This window comes from Heteronotia binoei, chromosome 11 (assembly GCF_032191835.1).
Source record: "Heteronotia binoei isolate CCM8104 ecotype False Entrance Well chromosome 11, APGP_CSIRO_Hbin_v1, whole genome shotgun sequence".
Lineage (NCBI taxonomy): Eukaryota > Metazoa > Chordata > Lepidosauria > Squamata > Gekkonidae > Heteronotia > Heteronotia binoei.
This window is the reverse complement of record NC_083233.1, coordinates 75,556,370-75,578,153: the sequence shown is the minus strand read 5'-3', so window position 1 is coordinate 75,578,153 and position 21,784 is coordinate 75,556,370. Positions and strand designations below refer to the sequence as shown.

At 49.4% G+C, this 21,784-nt stretch overlaps 1 protein-coding gene across 1 annotated transcript in view; it reads right to left on the bottom strand.

Annotated features, from left to right (window-relative positions):
• NCOR2 (nuclear receptor corepressor 2) overlaps positions 1-21,784 on the bottom strand; it is a 480,522-nt gene that overhangs the window by 224,012 nt on the left and 234,726 nt on the right. The window contains 2 exon segments of the mRNA XM_060250121.1: positions 6,434-6,496; positions 20,918-21,090. Of these exon segments, the coding sequence (XP_060106104.1) occupies positions 6,434-6,496; positions 20,918-21,090 (236 nt within the window).

Here is a 21,784-nt window from a genome sequence, read left to right as displayed (position 1 = left end):
ACCTCTGCCAGAGCTACAGCTGACCCAAGGCCATGCTAGCAGGTGCAAGTGGAGGAGTGGGGAATCAAACCCGGTTCTCCCAGATAAGAGTCCGCACACTTAACCACTACACCAAACTGGCGTATAGAAAAAGAATGGAAAATAAAAGGGCACTGGCCAATTTTTGATAACAATTAAGTGTTAAAAATGTTAACAATGAAGAATGAAGGTGAATTATTATAACGAAGTAAGGGTTATATATAAGTAATACTAAGAAATGTGTATTTTCTTGAAGAATAATATTTTCTGTGTGTGTTATAAGATTCTTAAGAGATAAGGCTACCTTCTTTTTATAAGTATTTTAATCAAATGACACCGGTGGGGGTCAAGATATGGGGGGAAGAGAGGATGAAAATAGTAATGTATGGGATAGATAATGGGTTTTATTAACGTTTTATTGGATATGAATACCATATGTTATTAAATAAAATTGTTTTAAAACAGACAGGAGTGACCACCTCCCAGGGCTGGGGCTGTCCTAAGGCAAGCGGGTGTCCATCAGGCAGGTAGCAGAACCTGGACGTTGAGTGAGCACCTGAGCCGGAAAGTGGAGCGAAGGGAGTTCTGAACTCCCACTGAAGCCACCTTGGGCTGAATCAAGACCACTGGCCTATCCAGGTCTGCGCTGTCTACTCGGAATCAGGTCTCCCGAGTGTCTTGCACTCTGCTTATTCTCAGATGCTTTTGAATTGGGCAGGTCAGGGCTTGATGCTGGGGACTTCCGCATCAAAGCAGCTGCTGCACCATGGGAACAGTGGCCCTTCTGCATTAGTCACAGCCTCTGCTTTCTTTAAAAAAAAAAAAGACACAGTTTGTTCCACAGCAGGGGTGTCCAAACCTGCTTAACGTAAGAGCCGCAGGGGATAAAAGTCAGATGTTTGAGAGCCGCAAGGCATGGACGTCAGATGTTTGAGAGCCAGAAGCCAGGCAGGCAGGCAATAGGTGGGGAGCGGGAGGGAGAAGTGGAAAGAAAACAACTTTAACTTGAAATGCATTCTCCAAGCCACCGGCTGGCTTGGCGAAGTGATTTAAAGAGACAACTGCCTTCTTGAAGCCAGCCAACGAGGCGGCGGAGGCTTCGAGAGCCACACAATATGTGTGAAAGAGCCACACGTGGCTCCCAAGCCACAGTTTGGCCACCCCTGTTCTAGAACGACGTTGCACTGAAAGCCCGACCAGAATCACAAGCTTTACAAGTAAAGACCTGCAAAACTTGTGGGGTGGGGGTGGTGGATCCTGGTCCCGCCCCCCCCCCCCCCGGACTGCAAAATAATACCCTCTATTTGCGGTCTCATTTGGAGTACTGTGTGCAGTTCTGGTCGCTGCACCTCAAAAAGGATATTATAGCATTGGAGAAAGTGCAGAAAAGGGCAACTAGAATGATTAAAGGGCTGGAACACTTTCCCTATGAAGAAAGGTTGAAGCGTTTGGGACTCTTTAGCTTGGAGAAACGTCGACTGGGGGGTGACATGATAGAGGTTTACAAGATAATGCATGGGATGGAGAAAGTAGAGAAAGAAGTACTTTTCTCCCTTTCTCACAATACAAGAACTCGTGGGCATTCGATGAAATTGCTGAGCAGACAGGTTAAAATAGATAAAAGGAAGTACTTCTTCACCCAAAGGTTGATTAACATGTGGAATTCACTGCCACAGGAGGTGGTGGCGGCTACAAGCATAGCCAGCTTTAAGAGGAAATTGGATAAAAATATGGAGCAGAGGTCCACAGTGGCTATTAGCCACAGTGTTTGTGTGTGTGTGTGTATATATATATATATAATTTTTTTTTTTGCCACTGTGTGACACAGAGTGTTGGACTGGATGGGCCATTGGCCTGATCTAACATGGCTTCTCTTATGTTCTTATTTGAACCTGGCCCTATTCTCTGGGTCTACTGTTCTGCACCATATGGGTGGGAGGGGCAGATACAGTGTTAGGCAGAGGATAGAACCAGGTAGAATCCTATTGGCCCCTCGAGTCATATGACCACTGCTGAGCTGACAGTTGTAATACTGTTGATCAGCCACCTGCAACGATGGCGCTGAAGAGCCCGCAGCAGCAGCAGCAGCGTAATCCAGGTCAGGGAGAGAGCTTTTGCCCGGTTCAAGACCGCCAGCCGCCTTACACGGCTCTAGAAAAAGCCAGGTTGTGTGCCGCTGAATTCTGAGCGAAGAGGAACAAGGCTCTAATTTGATCTCAAAAGGTGCTTCCTAAACAGTTGCCCCGTTTCTAACCCTCTGCCCCCGTGGCGCAGAGTGGTAAAGCTGCAGTACAGCAGTCCTAAGCTCTGCTCACGATCCTGAGTTCGATCCTGGCGGAAGCTGGGTTCAGGTAGCCGGCTCGAGGTTGGCTCAGCCTCCCATCCTTCCCAGGTCACTAAAATGAGTCCCCAGCTTGCGGGGTGTGTGTGTGTCAAGTGTAGAAGACTGGGGAAGGCAACGGCAAGGTGCCCCGTAAAAAAGTCTGCCGTGAAAATGTTGCGATGCGACGTCACCCCAGAGTCGGAAACGACTGGTGCTTGCACGGGGGACTACCTTTTTTAGCAGTTGCCAGAGGAAAGGGAGATCGCAACTCTCTTGTGAATCACAACCTCCTTCTCTTCCCTTTATTAGCTGCCTAGTTAAACGTGCTGGGCTCAGGAGCAAAGGAGGAAGGGGGGGGGGGAAGAAACATCCTCCAACAGGAACACTGTACCACATAATTATATTCGCTGTTGTATGTTTTGACAGCCTGTTGGATCAACGGCTTATTTTCAAGACGAGAGCGCCGCTACGTGCAAACTTTCCTCTCTCCAGACCTGCATTTCTTTGCTTAATGTTAATTCCGAGGCTCTCCCTCCCCTCGCCGTTGCCAACCCCATGCCGTCTCTTCTTCCTTCGCTTCACCCTCTCCTGCTGAACACCCCCCCCCTGCCCCGCCATCCCAAGCGCTGCTCCGCTCGCTTCCTTCGAGCGATAGCCTCGCGGCAGAAACCCAGACCCTCATCAAGCGACACCCACACTTGACGTGACTCAAGCGCACGGCGTGGTCCTTGGCGCGGTGCCGTGCGGACGTGACCTATGCCAGGGCTGCCTGCCCTAAAAAGACAAGCTTTTAAAAAAACAAAAACCGTGCTGAGGAAGCACGGCGTCTGCTGCGTGGAAAGGTGAGCCCTGCAAGCTGCGTGAATGACGATAATTGGTCAAACAAAGTAGGAGTCAAGTGGCACCTTGAGGACCAACAAAGTTTTATTCAGAACGGAAGCTTTCGTGTGCATGCAGACTTCTTCAGACGAGGAGTCGGGTACAGCGAGCAGAGCTACACGGAGCTGGTGGGCAGTGGTTCAGAATGCAAAATGGTACAAATTTAAAATCCAATGACAGATTAAATTTGTACACCATTTTGCAATCTAAACCACTGCCCACCAGCTCTATGTAGCTCTGCTCACTGTACCTGGCTCCTCGCCTGAAGAAGTCAGGCATGCACACGAAAGCTTCCATTCTGAATAAAACTTTGTTGGTCCTCAAGGTGATACGTGACTCCTACTTTGCTCTACTGCTTCAGACCAACACGGCTGCCCACCTGGATAACTGACAAGGTTTCTCTTACTTTAGCATAATCCATCCCGTGTCCACCAGTCACAAGGAGGAATGACGGGTTGTTACGAGAGGTAGTTTCGAGCCCAGTAGCAGTGCAGAGATCAACGAGATTTTCCAGGGATGAGCTTTTGAGAGTCAAATCTCCCCTTAAGCACTTAAGAGAAGCCATGTTGGATCAGGCCAATGGCCCATCCAATCCAACTCTCTGTGTCACACAGTGGCCAAAACTCAGGGGCCATTAGGGGGTCCATCATTGGAGCCAGAACTCTAGAAGCCCTTCTGCTCTTGCCCCCCCAAGCACCAGGAATACAGAGCATCAATGCCCCAGACATAAGAGAAGCCATGTTGGATCAGGCCAATGGCCCATCCAGTCCAACCCTCTGACCGATTCCCCACTCACCTTGCTCCGGTCTCGTGTCTCCTTTCCCCCGCGGGGCTGCTGCTGGATTTTGCACAAGCCGCCCCGAGCCGACGAGTTGCCCCACCCCTTTTCAAGTTCCCTCCGTGGCAGACGGAAGCCGGTTTTCAGCTACGGAGGGAACTTGAAGAGAGGTGGAGCAACTCAGTGGTCTGGGGCAGCTTGTGCGAAATCCAGCAGCAGCCCCGAGGAGAAGAGGGGAACAAAATAGGAGTCAATAGCACCTTTAAGACCAACTTAGTTTTATTCAGAATGTAAGTTTTCGTGTGCATGCACACTTCAGACGAGGAGTGAGAGCAGCATCAATTTAGCGGGAAATCGGTCTCTGTGTCACACAGTGGCCAACCCCCCCCCCCCCCAGGTGCCATCAGAAGGTCCATCAGTGGGACCAGGACATCAGAAGTCCTCACCCTGTTGCCCCTCCCAAGCACCAAGAACACAGAGCATCACTGCCCCAGACAGAGAGTTCCAACAATACGCTGTGGGTAAAAGCCACTGATGGATCTCTGCTCCATAGGTTTATCCAATCCCCCCTTGAAGCTGGCCCTGGTTAGACACAAGTAGAAATGGAGATCTTTGAGTCAATCGGAAAGGTGGGAGGTTCAGAGCAGGGTTGAAGGGGGACACGACATTTTTATCTCACAACACATAGAATCACAGAATAATAGAGTTGGAAGGGACCTCCAGGGCCATCTAGTCCAACCCCCTGCACAAGTACTTGAAAATGGTGATCGTATCACCTCTCAGACACCTCTTCAGGCTAAACATGCCCAGCTCCTTCAACCTTTTTTTCATAGGTCTTGGTCTCCAGACCCCTCACCATCTTCGTCGCCCTCCTCTCGACCCGTTCCATGCTTGCTATATCCTTTTTAAAATGTGGTGCCCCAAACTGAACACAGTACTCCAGCTGAGGTCTTATCAGAGTAGAGTAAAGCGAAACCATCACCATGTGATCTTCACACTATACTTCTGTTAATACAGCCCAAAATTGCATTTGCCTTTTTAGCCGCTGCAACACACTGTCAACTCATGTTCAGCGTATACTAATTTTTTGCCCCCCAGCATTCCCTCTCTGCTCTAATCACGCTGATTACAACAGGCACTGTACCTTTGCATCCCGAGTTCCTTCTTTGCAACATCCCTCCCACTTTCTGACTGATATATAAAGACTCGGAGACCTCCATTTCTACTTGTATCTGACGAAGGGAGCTTTGACGCCCCGGAAGTCTTGTTGGTCTCTGCGGAGCAACTGGACTCAAATCTAGGTCTTCTACTGAAGTCCAACATGGCTACTCGCTGCTGTAGAAGGCACAGGATGCCGCAACGGCTGAATCAGCCGCATGCTTTCAAGCATACCTTTTTGCAGTCTTAAGAGAGCCAGTGAGAGAGGCAGGGTATAAATGTGAGGTGGGTGGGGCTGAGAGGGTTCCCTCAGCAGCTGCCCTTTCAAGGACAACTCCTGCGAGAGCTCCGGCTGACCTGAGGCCCTTCCGGCAGCTGCAAGTGGAGAAGCGGGGAATCACACCCGGTTCTCCCAGAGAAGAGTCCGCGCACTTCACCACCACACCAAACTGGCTTTGAAGCATGGACTCTGCGGTGCTAAACCCCACTGAGGTCCCTGCCCTCCCAAGGCTCCGTCTCCAAATCTCTAGCAGTTTCCCAACTTGGATCTGGCAATCCTAACTCCTGCCCTCCATCTCCCATCAGTGGGCATTGGGGGTCCCGGCAACCCCGCTGCAGTTTCTGGGCAACCTCTCTCTCCCGTCCCGCCTTCAGGAAACCCGTGGGAGGCAGGCTAGGCTGGGGTAGGCAGAAAAGAGCTCTCCCAATCAGCTTCAGGGCCGACCGGGAACTTTAAACTTCTGCCCCCCCCCCCCCCCCCCTGCAAGCAGTCTGCCACTCTAACTGCTGCGCTGGGCTGACTCGCTCCGGAATGCTCCTGCACCATGAAGAAACCAGGCCAGTTCAAAAAAGGCCTCTCAGAATCACTCACGAGCGAGAGCTCGACTCCGCAGCGGGCTTGTAGCCTAGGCCGACGCAGCCGTTTTATAACCCGCAAATAACTTTTATCCGGATAGAAGATCACAGAATACATTTTAAAAAAAAAAAGAGCCAGTGGGCAGACTGCAATTTAGGAATGCCAGCCTCTAGGTGAGACCTAGGGATCCCCCAAAATTACAGATCTCCTCCAAATGACAGAGAACAGTTTCCCCTGGAGGAAATGGAAGAGAAGAAGAAAAAGAAGAAGACTGCAGATTTATACCCCGCCCCTCTCTCTGAACAAAGAGCCCCGTGGTGCAGGGCGTTAAAGCTGAGTACTGAGTATTGCTCACAACCTGAGCTCGATCCCCGTCGGAAGCTGGTTTTGTTTTGTTTTTTAAAAAAGAGAAAGGCGTCACCTTTTTTTGCTGTCTCCATTTCCTCCTCCGTCCAACGAGAACTTTCATTCATCTCCAGAGAGGCTGCAAAACAAAGGAAGCAACACGGGTCAGCTGGGCGCACGAAAGCAGGAAAAAGCATCGCGCCATCCCCAATTGGTGCTTGGGTTCCCGGTTTGGTGTAGTGGTTAAGTGCACAGTTTGGGGTAGCCAGTTTGGTGTAGGGGTTAAGTGCGTGGACTCTTATCTGGGAGAACTGGGTTTGGTTCCCCACTCTTCCACTTGCACCTGCTGGAATGGCCTTGGGTCAGCCAGAGCTCTTGTAGAGCTGTCCTTGTGAAAACCAGTTTGGTGTAGTGGTTAAGTGTGCGGACTCTTATCTGGGAGAATCGGGTTTGATTCCTCAGTCCTCCACTTGCACCTGCTGGAATGGCCTTGGGTCAGCCATAGCTTTCACAGAGTTGTCCTTGAAACGGCAGCTGCTGAGAGAGCTCTCTCAGCCCCACCTACCTCACAGGATGTCTGTTGTGGGGGGCGGGGAGGTAAAGGAGATTGTAAGCTGCTCTGAAACTCTGAGTTTCGGGGTATAGGGCGGGGTATAAATCCAATATCATCATTTAGAGAGGGACGGTGGCTCAGTGGTAGTGCATCTGCTTGGTAAGCAGAAGGTCCCAGGTTCAATCCCTGGCATCTCCAACTAAAAAGGGTCCAGGCAAGTAGGTGTGAAAAACCTCAGCTTGAGACCCTGGAGAGCCGCTGCCAGTCTGAGTAGATAAGACTGACTTTGATGGACTGAGGGGGGGTCTGATTCAGTATAAAGCAGCTTCATCATCTTCTTCCCCAGGGGTCTTAGGACAGACCCCTTCCTCACTTCAGATTCTACACTAGCAGGAACAGCTGCCCCACTGCTCGGGTCCTGGATTCCCCCCACCCCAGTCGCTAGTGTAAGTACAGTTGCCAATCCCCAGGTGATACCTGGAGATCTCCCACTGTTATGCTTGCTGTCCAGAAAATCCAAGTTCAGTTCCCCCGGAGAAAAATGGCTGCTTTGGAGGGCGGGGTCTATGGCATCAAACACTGCTGAGGTCCTTCCCCTCTCCAAATCCCATCCTCCTGAGGCTCAACAGAAGTCTAGTGTCCAGATCACAAGAAGTGATGGTATCACTTTGCTCTGCTCTGGTTAGACCTCACCTAGAGTATTGTCTTCAGTTTGGGGCACCACAATTTAAGAAGGAACTAGACAAGCTAGAACGGGTCCAGAGGAGGTTGGCAAAGATAGTGAGAGGTCTGGAGACCAAGTCCTATGATGAAAGGTTGAAGGAGCTGGGGATGTTTAGCCTGGAGAGGAGACGACTAAGAAGTGATATGATCACCATATTCAAGTACTCAGAGGGCTGTCACATAGAAGATGGCGTGGAGTCGTTTACTGTTGCCCCAGAAGGTCGGACCAGAGTCAATCAGAGTTTTTGACTAAAAATTAGGAAGAACTTCCTGACAAGAGTGGTTTTTCAGTGCAACAGGCTTCCTGGGGAGGTGACGGGCTCTCCTCCTTCAGAGGTTTTCAAACAGAGGCTAGATGGCCAACTGACAGCAATGCCGATTCTGTGAATTAGGAAGTTCATGAGAAGGGGGGCAGGAGGAGGCATTTGTAGGTTTCCTGCATTGTGCAGGGGGTTGGACTAGATGACTGTGGAGGTCCCTTCCAAGTCTATGATTCTATGATTCCATCCCCCACATCTCCTCGTATTTCCGAACCCAGAGCTGGCAGCCCCATGTGTGAGTGTGGGGCTTGCAGTGGGAAAGGGGCGGGTCATCCAACCACCACCATCGCTGCTGGAACAAGCATTCCTGGCTAAACATTAGGAAGAACTTTCTCAGGAGGGGGTGGGCTCTCCTTCTTCAGAGGTTTTCAAACAGAGGCTAGATGGTCCATCTGACACAGCAATGTTGATTCTGTGAATTAGGCCGATCATGAGAAAGAGGGCAGGAAGGGTGTGTGTGTGTGTGGGGGGGAGGTATTTGTGAAGTTCCTGCATTGTGCAGGGGGTTGGACTTGATGACCCCCCCAGGGGTCCCTTCCAACTCTATTATTGTATGATTCCATCCCCCAAATCTCTTCGTATTTTCGATCCCAGAGCTGGCAGCCCTACACGTGTGTGCAGGGATTGCAGTGGGAAAGGGGCGGGTCATCCAACTACCGCCATCGCTCCGATCTGCCGCCGCCATGTGCAGCTCTGGCTTATGGTGGAGCCGTGCCAGGAGAGCTTGTCATAAAAAAATACCAGGAAACAGAAAAGGCCTATGTCCTCCAGAATATTTGCAGATATTACCGAATGGAACGTGGAAGCGTGACAAATCACACTTCCCACCCAAACTCATTTTCCAAACCGGGACCGACAATGAAATTCAGGATGTTCAGATGAGAAACGCAGCCAAGGGTGTGGGGGGTGGGGGAGAAAGGAGGCTGGTTAGGCTCAGCATTCTTCACATTGAAATGCTCAGGATGCCGAAAGCACAGTCCGTCCAGCAAGAGTACTGATGGAGGCTGTGAGGAACATGAGAAGGGGTTTTTTTTGGTGGCAGGAACTCCTTTGCCTATTAGGCCACACCCCTTTGATTTAGCCAATCCTCCAAGAGCTTACAGGGCTTCGTACAGTGCCTACTGTAAGCTCCAAGAGGATTGGCTACGTCAAGGGGGTGTGGCCTAATAGGCAAAGGAGTTCCTGCTACAAAAAACCAAGAGAGATTTGTGGGTGGACCGGGCGTGGCTATGCCAACTCGAAGCAAGACCGGGAAGGAATGCACAATTGAACTCCAAAGGGAGTTGTGGCGCCCACATTTAAAGGGAGTGCACTCCTTTTAAATGCCTTCCCTCCATTTGGAAATAATGAAAGATAGGGGTACCTTCTTTGGGGGCTCATAGCATGGGACCCCTCGGTCCAATCTTTTTGAAACTCGGGGAGTATTTTGAGGAGAGGCACCGGATGTTATGCTGAAAATCTGATGTCTCTACCTAAAAAAAAACAGCACCTTCCCCCCAGAGACCCACAGAACAATTCTCCATTATATCCTATGGGAATTGGACCCATAGAGTATAATGGAGTGCCCAGCAGACATTTCACTTCCCCTCACCCCCAACTTTCTGATAACCCTGAAGTGGGAGGAGGGCCTCCAAACCAGGGGATCTCCTGCCCCCACCTGGGGATTGGCGACCCTAAAGGGGTCCCATCTGCACCTCAGTCCTGAGGCAGACTAATAAGATTTTTTTTTTGTCTTTTTCTAGGGAGGAGACGCTGTGCGTGTATGCGTGAGCAAGCTCACCGCTCTTGCGACAAAAATATTCCATCGTCTATTTGTAGAACACGTTGCCATTTGGGTACTCTGAAACCTAGGAGAGGAAGACCTACAATAGCAGCCCAAGACTGAGTCATACACATCCACTCTCTCTCACACACACACACACACACACAAACACACACTGAACCTGTGAAGGAAACAGATTTCTGCTCGGGACTGTTATACTCTAAACAAACAGGGGGGGGGGGGGAGGGGAAAAAGGACCCGTGTTGTTTTCCTCACAACACGAGATGTTTGAACAGCCTCGTTTTAGGAGAAACAAACAGCCATAGGATAGTGACTCAAAGAGCTCTATAGGGAGAAGAGAGTTGAGGCGAGGTTAATTTTTTTAAAAAGCAAAGGTAAGGGATGTGTGCGTGCGTGCATGGGGGGGCATTGTGTGAGAGGCAATCTGCAGTTGCCAAGTCTCACAACCTGTTCAGCATCAACGGTTGGGGGGGGGGGAGAAAGGAAGGAGGGAACTAGCACGGCTGACTAGACAGAACTGCAGCTGGTTCTCCTTTCCAAGTCATGGGAGGTCATTTCTCCCACTCAAAGTCTATCCTCTTCCTCCCACCCCCAACCCGGTGAGCCAACAAAAGCTGATTTTTTTTAAAGAAAAAAAAAATCATTCAGTGGAGTCGGGTCAAAAGGAGGGAAGTCACACATAGAAGCCTAGCTGGGACTCAAAAAACCCAAAGATTCTCAAGGATATCTGTTTGTTCCTTTATTCCTGGCGGCAGAGGATATATAGCTTTAAAAAGATAAACGGTAGCCCCCTGTGCGAGCACTGATCGTTTCTGACTCTGGGGTGACGTTGCTTTCCCAACGTTTTCACGGCAGACTTTTTACGGGGTGGTTTGCCATTGCCTTCCCCAGTCCTCTACGCTTTCCCCCCAGCAAGCTGGGGACTCCTTTGACCGACCTCGGAAGGGTAGACTGTGTTAAGTGGGTTTTTTAAAAACCATTTTAAATGCTTTTTGAATTTTATGTTCACATTTGTATTTTATTATTCGATTTACCTGGACAGAAATCCAGGCTTTTTTCCAGCCCAACAGTGCCGTCGAGAAAAAATAACAACAGTGCTTTGCACTGAAGTCACAGACGACTCACAGGCATCTGGTGGTGGGATGTGCCAGCCAGCCCAGAGGGCAGGGGTGGCCAAACTGTGGCTTGGGAGCCGCATGTGGCTCTTCCATACATATTGTGCGGCTCTCAAAAGCTCCCACCACCCCTGGGTGTGCCCCCCCCTCACAAGACCTCCGATTGTAGAGATCTTTCTGCAGCGCCCAGTTCTGGAGGTAACTCTGTCCAGCTTGCTTTTGCAGGCACAAGGGAAGCTAGTTAAAGTTTTAAAAAATTAAGCGTGTAAAGATGGAAGTCCATGAAAGAAGTAAAGACGTTTTGGAAACAAAAAGGAAGAATACAATTATGATTAGAATAAAAATTAGGGAAAGTGGTATGGGGATCGGGTGAAATCGGGTAAAGAAAGGAAATAAGATAAAGAGGAAGGAGTTTGTTTATTTGTTGTTAGTATTCAGTTTGATTTGTAGAAGACGACAAGCAAAAAAAAAGAAGCGTATTTATATGAGATGTATAAATATGTTGATTTATGCACACTTAATAAAAATATTAAAAGAAAAAGAAAAAAGCTCCCACCACTCTGTCGGCTGCCTTGGAGAAGGCATTTGTCTCTTTAAATCACTTCTCCAAGCAAAACCAGCGGGCAGCCTGCAGAATGAATTTAAACTTAAAAGTTGCTTTCTATCCATCTCTCCCTCCCCATTTAATTTATTTCCTTCCTCCCTACAGCTCTCAAACATCTGACTTTTATTCTATGTGGCTCTTACATTAAGCAAGTTTGGCCACCCCTGCCACAGTGGTTTGCAAGGTAAGAGATGTTCAGAGGTAAACCTTTCTGTATGTCACTTTCTTTTTGAATGGGAGGGGGGCAGGGGCGAGGTTTGCTGTCTTAACACTCAGAGTTGTCTTTCAGGGCACAACGGTGAAGAAAAGCGTTGTAAGCAAAGAGGAAAAGGCTATAAAACCCCAAAACATAAAAAAGAAATCTATCAAAATCAACATCAAGAGGCACACGGCACACTGTGAGCCAGTGGAGAGGTTAGAATATCAAAGCACGTTCTAAAAGACTCAGGTTTGAATCTCCTCTCCCCAGATAATCTGATACTTACTGACGCATACCGATGTTACACTGGCACTGATAAGGGCACTTTACTTGGACTTAAAGCTGGAAGGTATATATTGGTAATATTATTATTTCCAGTATATGCTGAGAGATACATTTGTGGCCTCCCAACAATTTTTTTGTGTGTCGCTCATTTCCAGATTGGCGCATTTCTATTTCGGGTCCTGTATTAATTGCTTATTGCCTTACAGGTGTCACAGGGACTTTGTCATACGCTGCAACTTGTCATACGCTGTGACTATCGGACCTCTGAAGAAGGCCTCCGCAGGCCGAAATGCATCCGGTCATCTGCGGTTCTGTTTTTGTGAATTTGCCACTTGGATGATTTCACGAGGCTTCCAGGTGGGCAGCCATGTTGGTCCGAAGCAGAACAAAGCAGGAGTCGAGCAGCACCTTTCAGGCCAACAAAGTTTGATTCCGAGTGGAAGCTTTCGTGTGCTCTAAAGCACACTTCATCAGACAATAGGATGGAGAGGCCACCAGTCCTGAATAACAGACCCCAACTTGCGATTCTTTTAATCTGCAAAAAAAACATTTCCACGATTTTGCATACTAATTCAGTGCCCACTTTCTCTATATTAAGGACTGATGGCCATTCCACCCGATTGTCTGATGAGGTGCACTTCAAGCACACGAAAGCTTCCATGGTGCAAAACGTGGCGGCTAGGTTGCTGTTGGGAACTCCCAAGATGGGAGCACATACAGCCGGGTCTACGTGGACTGCACTGGCTGCCAGTGGTGTACCGAGTCCGTTACAAAGTGCTGGTTATCACCTTTAAAGCCCTATATGGCCGAGGACCTGCCTACTTGAGGGACTGTCTCTCCCCATATGAACCCCAGAGAGCTCTGAGGTCAGCTGGAAAGAACCAGCTGAATATCCCTGGGCCAAGGGAGGCCAGATTGAAGACCACCCGGGATCGGGCCTTCTCCATTGCAGCCCCACTGCTGTGGAATCAACTCCCGGAGGAGGTACGGGCCCTGCGATGTTTAGACCAATTCCGCAGGGCCTGTAAGACCTACCTCTTCAAAACAGCCTTCACCTAATATCGAGTCAAGAAAGTCTCGCTGGACATGTTTTAGCCACTGAATTTTATTAAAGACCTAAGTTATAGCACCACAATGTTAATTTTAATGTAAGTTGTTAATGATTTAATGATGATTTTATAATTGTAACTGTAATTAGTATGTATGGTTTTATTGTATTTTATATTCATATGCTGTGAGCCGCCCTGAGCCTGCCCTGGCGGGGAGGGCGGGATACAAATAAAAAGTATTATTATTATATTATTCTGAATACAGCTTTGTTGGTCTTAAAGGTGCTACTGGACTCTTGCTTTATGAGGCTTCATTCGGGTTTTTATGTTTTTGTTATAAACACATGTACTTTTGTCTATAGCTATTTATGTTTTTAACTTTTGGCCCCTTCCTAGAACTCTAAGCTCCTTTGGAGGCTTTGAAGAAGAAGACTGCAGATTTATACCCCGCCCTTCGCTCTGAATCAGAGACTCAAAGCAGTTTACAATCGCCTATGTCTTCTCCCCCCACAACAGACACCCTGTGAGGTGGGTGGGGCTGAGAGGGGCTCTGACCGAAGCCACCCTTTCAAGGACAACTCCTGCGAGAGCTATGGCTGACCCAAGGCCATTCGAGCAGCTGCAAGTAGAGGAGTGGGGAATCAAACCCGGTTCTCCCAGATAAGAGAGCTCTGGTTGACCCAAGGCCATTCCAGCAGCTACAAGTGGAGGAGTGGGGAATCAAACCCGGTTCTCCCATATAAGAGAGCTATGGCTGACCCAAGGCCATTCCAGCAGCTGCAAGTGGAGGAGTGGGGAATCAAACCCGGTTCTCCCATATAAGAGAGCTATGGCTGACCCAAGGCCATTCCAGCAGCTGCAAGTGGAGGAGTGGGGAATCAAACCCGGTTCTCCCATATAAGAGAGCTATGGCTGACCCAAGGCCATTCCAGCAGCTGCAAGTGGAGGAGTGGGGAATCAAACCCGGTTCTCCCATATAAGAGAGCTCTGGTTGACCCAAGGCCATTCCAGCAGCTGCAAGTGTAGGAGTGGGGAATCAAACCCGGTTCTCCCATATAAGAGAGCTATGGCTGACCCAAGTCCATTCCAGCAGCTGCAAGTGGAGGAGTGGATAATCAAACCCGGTTCTCCCATATAAGAGAGCTATGGCTGACCCAAGGCCATTCCAGCAGCTGCAAGTGGAGGAGTGGGGAATCAAACCCGGTTCTCCCATATAAGAGAGCTATGGCTGACCCAAGGCCATTCCAGCAGCTGCAAGTGGAGGAGTGGGGAATCAAACCCGGTTCTCCCATATAAGAGAGCTATGGCTGACCCAAGACCATTCCAGCAGCTGCAAGTGGAGGAATGGGGAATCAAACCCGGTTCTCCCATATAAGAGAGCTATGGCTGACCCAAGGCCATTCCAGCAGCTGCAAATGGAGGAGTGGGGAATCAAACCCGGTTCTCCCATATAAGAGAGCTATGGCTGACCCAAGGCCATTCCAGCAGCTGCAAGTGGAGGAGTGGGGAATCAAACCCGGTTCTCCCATATAAGAGAGCTATGGCTGACCCAAGGCCATTCCAGCAGCTGCAAGTGGAGGAGTGGGGAATCAAACCCGGTTCTCCCATATAAGAGAGCTATGGCTGACCCAAGGGCATTCCAGCAGCTGCAAGTGGAGGAGTGGGGAATCAAACCCGGTTCTCCCAGATAAGAGAGCTATGGCTGACCCAAGGCCATTCCAGCAGCTGCAAGTGGAGGAGTGGAGAATCAAACCCGGTTCTCCCATATAAGAGAGCTATGGCTGACCCAAGGCCATTCCAGCAGCTGCAAGTGGAGGAGTGGAGAATCAAACCCGGCTCTCCCAGATAAGAGAACTATGGCTGACCCAAGGCCATTCCAGCAGCTGCAAGTGGAGGAGTGGAGAATCAAACCCGGCTCTCCCAGATAAGAGAACTCTGGCTGACCCAAGGCCATTCCAGCAGCTGCAAGTGGAGGAGTGGGGAATCAAACCCGGCTCTCCCAGATAAGAGAGCTATGGCTGACCCAAGGCCATTCCAGCAGCTGCAAGTGGAGGAGCGGGGAATCAAACCCCGTTCTCCCAGAGAAGAGTCCGCACACTTAACCACTACACCAAACTGGCTCTCACTCTCCAAACTGGTTTTGGAATCTCCTGTCTGCCATGACAGATCTCTGGGTGACCTCGGGCCAGTTCCACCCTCTCAGCCTAGCCTACCTCACAGGGTTGTTGTGTAGGGACAAAGCGGAGGAGAGGAGAACAGTGGGGTATAAACGAAGTGAGTAAATATTGACAGTGGGGGAACTGTGAGCTGCTGTTTGGGTTTTTAATGGATTAAAGCTGTTTGATCACACGCCTTTTATCCAACTAATCCAGGAGGTAAAATGTAAATAACACTATTTTCCCCCAAACCAACACAGATTCCTTTAAAAGACTTTCAAGGAAACGGTTGCGTAACTTAAGCTTTAGTAAACAAAAGCTGCCCCTCATAAAAATCCACCTTTAACACTTTCTTTCGCATTGGTAACAAACAAAAGGGATCCTCGGGGGGGGGGGGGGGGGGGAGCCAAGGGAGCATGTCCTGAAATGGCTCAGCTGCTGCTAACAAAAAGCGACTGTTCCCACCAGTTAATCAACTAGAACTTCAAGTTGATTAACCTACCCGTTAAACTGATCCAAACGCGCAGCCCTCCTTGCCCTAAGTTCCTGCTCAGGAACAGACAAGCTCTTTCCCTGGACGAGATTTCTCAATCCTCCAAGGCCCTCAAGTGGCTGAGAAGGGAAATTCTTCAAAGGGTTGCAAGCACAGGGGGATTTCCAAGGTACAGAGGAAGCGAAGAAGCTTCCGGGATTCTGCCAGCCCAAAGCTCCTTGGCCCCTGGTCGACGTGAGTACCCTGAAGCCAAAAGACTCCAGACAGGCTAAGACCTCAAGATGGAATCAACCTGCAGTACTCAGCCGGAGACGCTGGCTCTCATCTAGGGATGAGCATTCCCGGAATGGGAAGGGCCAAAGAGCATAGGGCAGGCAGCTGCATCCCATCCAAGGACATTGAACCTAGAGCCCCTTGCTTCAGCAGACGGCCAGCCAGATGTTTCCGTGCCCTCCCCAACAAGCCATAGGTCTCTTTTTTTTAGCAGAAGCTCCTTTGCATATTAGGCCACGCCTCCCTGATGCAGCCAATCCTCCAAGAGCTTACAGGGCTTTTAGTACAGGGCCTACTGTAAGCTCCAGGATTGGCTACGTCAGGGGGGGCGTGGCCTAATATGCAGAGGAGCTCCTGCTAGAAAAAAGAGCCCAAGCCCATTTCCTTTTGGTGTAGTGGTTAAGTCTGTGGACTCTTATCTGGGAGAACCGGATTTGATTCCCCACTCCTCCACTTGCACCTGCTGGAATGGCCTTGGGTCAGCCATAGCTCTCCTAGGAGTTGTCCTTGAAAGGGCAGCTTCTGTCAGAGCCCTCTCAGCTCCACCCACCTCACAGGGTGTCTGTTGTGGGGGAGGAAGATAAAAGGAGATCGCAAGTCGCTCTGAGACTCTGATTCAGAGAGAAGGGCGCGGTATAAATCTACGCTCTTATTATTGTTTTGAATACAACGTCCTGCAAGCTGCGTATCTATCCTGCTTGTCTGCTACTCGCAGCGACATGCCGTCCCCACGTTCCCCGACATGCACTGAGCATGAACTTGAGCAGCAGGGTTAGGAATCGGAGCAGTCACGAGCCCAGTCCACTCTACACCGAACGCTGTCCTGCATGCCTGCTGCTCGCAGCAACGGACAGTTTCAGTCGCGGTTTCCAGATTTCCTTATGCGCACTGAGCGCGTGCAGGCACATGAGCAGTAGGGTGACAAATCAGAGCTCGGTGACTCAGCCCTTTAGGGCACAAACTGGATCCCTTTCCCTTTTATCCCTTGGCTTTCCAGCAGGTGGGCTTCCTCTTCCCTTTCTTGCATCCAACGGGGGCGGGGGCGGAGACTGAGAAAGGCCTCGGGCCTGCATATCTTCGGGATCGCCTCTCCACATACGACCCCCCCCCCCCCGCCCCCAGGTTCTGAGGTCAGCTGCACATCTTCTCGTGATCCCTGGTCCTTAGGACGCCCGATTGGCTTGAACAAAGACCAGGGCCTTTTCGGTCCAGGCCCCTACCTGGTGGAATGAGCTCCCGCTAGAGATCCGGGCCCTGCAAGTTCTTCTGCCAGGCTTTCAATGGATCCACCAGGTGTCCCCTGAAATCACTGCTTCCCCCAGCACTTTGACCATCTAGGTGTTTATGTTATGCTGAACACTGCCCAGCCTACATGTGGTTTCTGATTTGTTGCCAGTGATGTGGATCATAGTTCCTCTTCCTTCTGTCTCTCTCTCTCTCTCTCGGCTTGACTTCGCGAACGAAGATTCAAGAAGAGTGCAGTAGTCCACGTCTGCTGCAGGCTCGCTGGTGGCTGACAAGACCAATGCGGGACAGGCAGGTCCGGCCACAGTGGCTGCAGGGAAAAGTCTGATCTGGGGTTGGTGCTGTAGCAGTGCGATTCTTCCTCAATCTCCTTTTATCCTCAAGACCAGCTATGCGTGCGTTCTCAAAGGAAGAGACAGCCTGGTGGATGGTGTGCCTCCTTGCTTTGCGATCTGAGGCTAGGTCAGACCACTGGTGATGGTTGATGCGACAGGTGCCAAGGGATTTCTTCAAGGAGTCCTTGTACCTCTTCTTTGGTGCCCCTCTATTTCGATGGCCGGTGGAGAGTTCGCCATACAGGGCAATCTTGGGAAGGCGGTGGTTTTCCATCCTAGAAATATGCCCTGCCCAGCGCAGCTGTAATTACAGCTTCTGTAATTATGAGACTATTTAGTTGGATGTAGTTTGTTTGATGTTTTGTAAGGTTTTTAATGTTTAATGTTTTAATGACCTTTAAAGCCATATAATGGCCAAGGACCTGTCTATCTAAGGGACCACCTTTCCCCATATGTACCCCAGAGAGCACTGCGTTCAGGAAGTCTACATCTGTTATCCACCCCCGGACCAAGGGAGGCCAGATTATGCTCTACACGGGTGAGGAACTTCTCAGTGGCAGCCCCTATTTTATGGAACGCACTCCCAGAGGCCATGAGAGCCCTGTGGGATCTCTCCCAATTCCGCAGGGCCTGTAAAACCGACCTTTCTTAGTAGGCCTAGAGTAACTAATGCGGGAGGAGCTGCCACTGTTATGTCGCTGAATACTACCATCCATCTACAAGACACCTAATAGAGCAGGGGTGGCCAACGGTAGCTCTCCAGATGTTTTTTGCCTACAACTCCCATCAGCCTCAGTCATTGGCCATGCAGGCTGGGGCTGATGGGAGTCGTAGGCAAAAAAAACATCTGGAGAACTACCGTTGGCCACCCCGTAATAGAGCAATTACAGAGAATTAAGCTGCACCGCCTATGCAGGAAATTTTATAGCACCATTTTAAAGTTTTAAATTATAATTTGTTTATATGAGCTTTGATTTTATAATTATACGGTATTGTTATTGTTGCATTATGACTGTGAGTCGCCCAGAGCGTGCACGCGGAGTGGGCGGCAGGTAAATTTAAAATAAATTAAAATAAAATGTCGCAAGCCGCCCAGAGCTCGCTCGCAGGATAGGGTGGGGTATAAATTTAAAAAAATTAAATTTAAGTTAAATTAACACGCAGAGGACTCAGCAGGGTGTATTTCCATAGGTTCCATCCTCCCAAGTAGCTAGATTCTCCAGGAGAACAGATCTCTGTGTTGGGATCGCTTGAAATCCCAGGAGGTCTAGGACCGGCCCTAGACTGTCCGGCACCCGAGGCAAGGCTAACTTCTGGAGCCTCCCCCTCCCCACCCTGATAACGCCACCGAGCTACATGGGGGCACCCCATTCGGCACCCCCAGAAGGCAGGCACCCTAGGCCAGGGGTGTCGAACTCATTTGTTACGAGGGCCGGATCTGACATAAATGAGACCTTGTTGGGCCGGGCCATGTCAGGCCAGGCCATGCGTATATCTATTTAAGATGAGGTGCCAGATATATAAACTTTATAAAGGACACAGACAAACACAATTAAAGATTTTTTTTTTTAAAAGAAAACCTTAAAATAAAGGACGCTCAAAACGTTAGCGCTGATTGGTCTTAAAGGTGCTTTCTTTGTATTTCTCCCATGGGATCCAGGGGACTGGGCAAAGGAAGCTCTGGCTCTTTCCCTCCCTCCCCAGAGGACAAGGAGGGGGGAGGAGCCTCAGCCAATAGAAGGAAGAGGGGCTCAGCTCCGTAGCTCTGCTGGGGGATTGACAGAGCCTGGCAAAGCAAGCTATTCCTCCTCCCTTTCGAAGGGAGGAGCTCCCCCTTTCCAAGGGAGGAGTCAATGGAGAAAATAGAGGCTTTGCTCTGTAGCTCCTGTGAGATTGAGGCAAGTCTTGCCAAGCAAGCTGTGATGCAGAAGGAAGCAAGAGAGAGGGAGAAGGAAGCAGATGACAGCCAGTTGCTCGGGGGCCTGATAGGAGCCCTCCGGGGGCCTGATTCGGCCCTCGGGACACATGTTTGACCCCCCTGCACTAGGCTATTGCCTAGCTTGCCCAGAGGCAGGATCACCCCTGCATCCGACCCCCTTCTTTTCCGTCCTCCCCACCCCCAATCATGACTTCCAGAAAGCTTTTGATAAAGTTCCTCATCAAAGGCTCCTTAGTAGGCTTGAGAGTCATGGAGTAAAAGGACAGGTCCTCTTGTGGATCAAAAACTGGCTAATTAATAGGAAGCAGAGAGTGAGTATAAATGGGCAGTCTTTGCAGTGAAGGATGGTAAGCAGTGGGGTGCCGCAAGGCTCAGTTCTGGGTCCCATGCTCTTTAATTTGTTCATTAATGAACTGGAGTTGGGAGTGAGCAGTGAAGTGGCCAAGTTTGCAGATGACACTGAATTGTTTAGGGTGGTGAAAACCAGAGAGGATTGTGAGGAACTCCAAAGGGATCTGTTGAGGCTGGGTGAGTGGGCATCAACGTGGCAGATGCGGTTCAATGTGGCCAAGTGCAAAGTAATGCACATTGGGGCCAAGAATCCCAGCTACAAATACAAGCTGATGGGGTGTGAGCTGGCAGAGACTGACCAAGAGAGAGATCTTGGGGTCGTGGTAGGTAACTCACTGAAAATATCAAGACAGTGTGCGTCTGCAATAAAAAAGGCCAACGCCATGCTGGGAATTATTAGGAAGGGAATTGAAAACAAATCAGCCAGTATCATAATGCCCCTGTATAAATCGATGGTGCGGTCTCATTTGGAATACTGTGTACAATTCTGGTCACCACCCCTCAAAAAGGGTATTATAGCATTGGAAAAAGTGCAGAAAAGGGCAACTAGAATGAGTCAAGGTTTGGAACACTATGAAGAAAGGTTAAAATGCTTGGGGCTCTTTAGCCTAGAGAAACGTCAACTGTGGGGTGACATGATAGCGGTTTACAAGATTATGCATGGGATGGAGAAAGTAGAGAAAGAAGTCCTTTTCTTCCTACAAGAACTCATAGGCATTCAATGAAATTGCTGAGCAGTCAGGTTAAAACGGATAAAAGGAAGTACTCCTTCACCCAAAGGGTGATTAACATGTGGAATTCACTGCCACAGGAGGTGGTGGCGGCTACAAGCATAGCCAGCTTTAAGAGGGGATTGGATAAAAATATGGAGCAGAGTCCATCAGTGGCTACTAGCCACAGTGTGTGTGTGTGTGTGTGTGTGTATGTGTGTGTGTGTGTGTGTGTGTATATATATATATATATATATATATATATATATATATATATATATATATATGCATGCGTGTATATATATGTGTGTATGTATATGTGTGTTTGTACACACACGTATTGGACACTGAGTGACACAGAGTGTTGGACTGGATGGGCCATTGGCCTGATCCAACATGGCTTCTCTTATGTTACAAGGGTACCCACCCAGCTCTGCATTCTGTTGGGGAGCCGCCACTTCCTCGTGGTTGGCCTCGCTGGCCATCGAGCGGGTGATGCGACCTTTGCGCCGGCCCTGGCTGTTGGCGGTTTTGCGCCCTTTGGATGCCACGGCTTCTTTCTCGTCGTTATCCTCGCCGGAGGTATCATCGTTCTTCTCCCTGGGAGAGTAAGAGAGCGACAGCGTGAACACGGAGAAGAAAATTCAAGTTAACTATCCACTGCCAGCTGCATCACACAAATGCATTTCCCCCTCTGCCCTATAGCCAGCCTCGAGTCTACCACTTATTTGACTATTCTATAATATCCGAATATGATATCCATGCATATATATTTTTAGTTCCAGTGAAAAATAAACCTGCAAACTGAAGAAAGAGGGATGAAACGTCTTGATATCTAGAACAGCCATTTTTGGAAAGGTTTCCTTTAGCTCCATGAACTAACTACTGAAGTATGGACAGACCTCGGATTCAGTGGGAGCTCACAGGAGCACAGCTCCGGAACCTTTCTGAGAGTTCCACCTCCTCCTTTTGAGAGTTCCACCTCCTTGTCCACTGAATAGTAGGTGCAGCTGCATAGCAATCTCCGGATGAGCTCCGCCACCTATTTTCCTACAAAACAACCCCTGAATATGGATATTCCTTTGTTATTGAAAAGATTGTTGAACTGCTTTTGAACTGATTCGTGAGAATATCCTTTTGAAGCGTGCTTTTTGTTCATCTGAAGTTCTATGCGCAAGCTGGTCAGACTCGACTGTGCGACGGAATGACAACACGCTATACTTTCGCTATACTTGCAAGAGTCCTACCAAAACGATAATTTTTCCTCTGTCCAAGGGACTGAGTCAGGAGGCCT